At 38.5% G+C, this 2,580-nt stretch overlaps 1 protein-coding gene across 1 annotated transcript; it reads right to left on the reverse strand.

Moving 5' to 3' along the window:
- Nucleotides 1-1,546: 1,546 nt before the first annotated feature.
- Nucleotides 1,547-2,039, reverse strand: LOC148554676 (uncharacterized). The gene is made up of 2 exons (XM_088490433.1): nt 2,004-2,039; nt 1,547-1,864 (listed from the first exon to the last, which is right to left on the reverse strand). Exons 1-2 carry the CDS (start codon nt 2,037-2,039, stop codon nt 1,547-1,549), a joined length of 354 nt encoding a protein of 117 aa, XP_088346559.1.
- Between the last annotated feature and the right edge of the window lie 541 nt (nt 2,040-2,580).

The following is a 2,580-nucleotide window of genomic DNA, read 5'->3' on the forward strand; positions in this document are numbered from 1 at the left end:
GAAATGGGAAAAGATTTTGTAAAATGGGACTAGGGACTCTATTGATGAGATGCACAGCGTGTGCCACTGCTAGATCCCAAAATTTTTTTGGAACATTTGATTGAAAAAGTAGAGTTCTAGTCACCATAAGAATGTGTTGGTGCTTCCTCTCAGCTATCCCATTTTGTTGAAGAGTTTCCACACATGATTTTTGCTGTAAAATTCCTTTAGAAGCAAAGAAATTATGCAAGCTGAATTTCGGACCATTATCTGATCTGACACATTTGACGATTTTTGAAAATTGGGTTTTAACCATTTTAATGAAGTTGGGCAGAATTAATGAAACCTCAGATTTATTTTTCATGAACTTAATCCAGGTAAAACGGCTATTGTCATCGACGATAGTAAGAAAGCACTTAAAACCAGAGGTAGATACAATTGATAGAGGGCCCCAAATATCAACATGTATTAATTCGAAAGGCGAGTAAGCTACTGAACTACTGATGATAGGAAAAGAAATTTTCTTCTGTTTTGCAAAATGACAAGATTCACAAGCTAAAGCATTATTGTTACATTTAATGAAAGAGACATCTTTTTGTAGTGTTTGCAAAGCTGAATTATTCAAGTGTCCTAGTCTGCTATGCCACAGTTGTGACGGTTGTGTAGACGAGATCATGTTCTCACATGTGTTATGTAGTGTTTGTGATGAATGATGTGCAATGTAATGAGCTACAGTGTGATCATTTGAGTGATCCAGTATATATAAACCAGTGCTACTTTTACCTATGCCAATCATCTTCAATAGATGGTGATCCCTAATATGACACCATGTATGTGAAAACAAAAATAGACAATTCAATGCCTTTGTAACTCGTGAAACTGACACCAAATTGAATTTAAAAATAGGGATGTAGAGAACATTCTCTAAGTAAAAATTTGTATTAAAAATCAATGTATCAGCAATGGTAGTAGTAGCAATGAAGCCATTAGGCATGTGCACAGTAACAGGTTCAATATTTTTGAAAGATTGAAAAATATTTAGAGAAAAACAAACGTGATCAGTAGCACTTGTGTCCATTACCCAAGTATCTGATCTAAGAAATTTTTTATTGACAGATAATGATGTAGCTAAAAGGGTACCTTTGGTGATCTGTAAGTCTTTTGGCTCTGTTGATATAGTGATTTAGTTAATGGTTTGATTAGATTGGGTTGACTATTGTAGGATGGACATTAAAGCAATCCGTTGATCATTGGTCAAGCTATAACTTGGATTCTCACCATTTTTAATAGCAGTTGAAGGTAATGCACTGATTTCATCATTCTCATCAGTGAAAGTGTTATTGATGCTTCCACGTTTCTACAAATGCGGGGGAAGGCCATGCTTCTTGTAGCATGTATCAACAATGTGTCCTGTTCTGCCACAAAAGGAGCAATGCTTTGTGCTATGAGACCTGCTTGGACTTCTTCCTCTACCTCTGCCTCTGCCTCTGGTGGAATTGTGACCAGAATTAGCAGCGTATAGAATTTGTGAATTTGGAGTGTCAATTGAAGGACTGAGCTGGCGTTCTTATTGGGTTAGCATTGCAAACACAGTATCCATGTCAGGGAGGGATTTTAAGAGCATAATTTGGGTTTTGGCAATTGCAAATTGATCATTAAGGCCACGCAGAAATCTTGCAATGTAGTCTTCATTGCGGTACCATCGCATTTCTTCCAAACCACATATACATTTGCTAGTACAGGTAATACACATGGGAATCGGACTGAAGTTATCAATTTCTTCCCAAATTCCTTGCATCTTGGTAAAATAGGAAGTGATTGAAAAATCACATTGTTTTGCACTATACAGCTCCTCATACAATTCAGAGATATGGTACAGATCTCCCTGGTAATAGCATTTCTTTAAATCATTCCACAGATCTGAAGCCACATTTCTTCAGATGATACTCTGAAGAATATCGTGTGAGAGAGATAAGTGTAGCCAAGAGAGGACATAGGTGTTGCAACGGCCCCAAGCTGCATACATTGGACGGTAACCTCTGGTCGAGGGAGAGAGCCATCAATGAAGGAAATTTTGTTCTTGGACTCGAGCACCAATGAAATCGAGCGGGACCAATTGGTGTAATTTTGAGAATTAAGGCAAAGAGAAATTAAGGAATCACCAGAACTTTCAGTTGGGTGCAAGAAGTATGGACTGTTCTGATCGATAGGAGGATGCACCGTTCCTGAACTCGTGCGGTTCTGGAGTTGAGTGAGTTGAAGAAGAAGCTACGAGAGGGTGTTGATATCGACATTGGAAGCTGCAGTAGAGCTGACGTCACTGTGAGTGGAATCCATTGAAGAGAAAAGGAAAGAATGTGAGGAGAATCCAAGAGATGAAGATTGGAGGTGATTCGGTATAAAACAGACCGCGATTAATGAACAAATTCTGTCGAATGAGTTCAAGAGAAGGGGAAAGAAAGAAGAAGAAAGCAATTCCAAGACACGATTCCCTAACTGATTGATCGGAACACTGTTACCGAAACCCTAGAGATTCGATGAACAGCTCTCATCGGTCTCTACTGTGTGAGTCTGAAAAAGATGTTGGATCTGGAAGTAGAT

This window comes from Arachis ipaensis, chromosome B6 (genome assembly GCF_059453495.1).
Source record: "Arachis ipaensis isolate K30076 ecotype BB chromosome B6, ASM5945349v1, whole genome shotgun sequence".
In the NCBI taxonomy this organism is placed as follows: domain Eukaryota; kingdom Viridiplantae; phylum Streptophyta; class Magnoliopsida; order Fabales; family Fabaceae; genus Arachis; species Arachis ipaensis.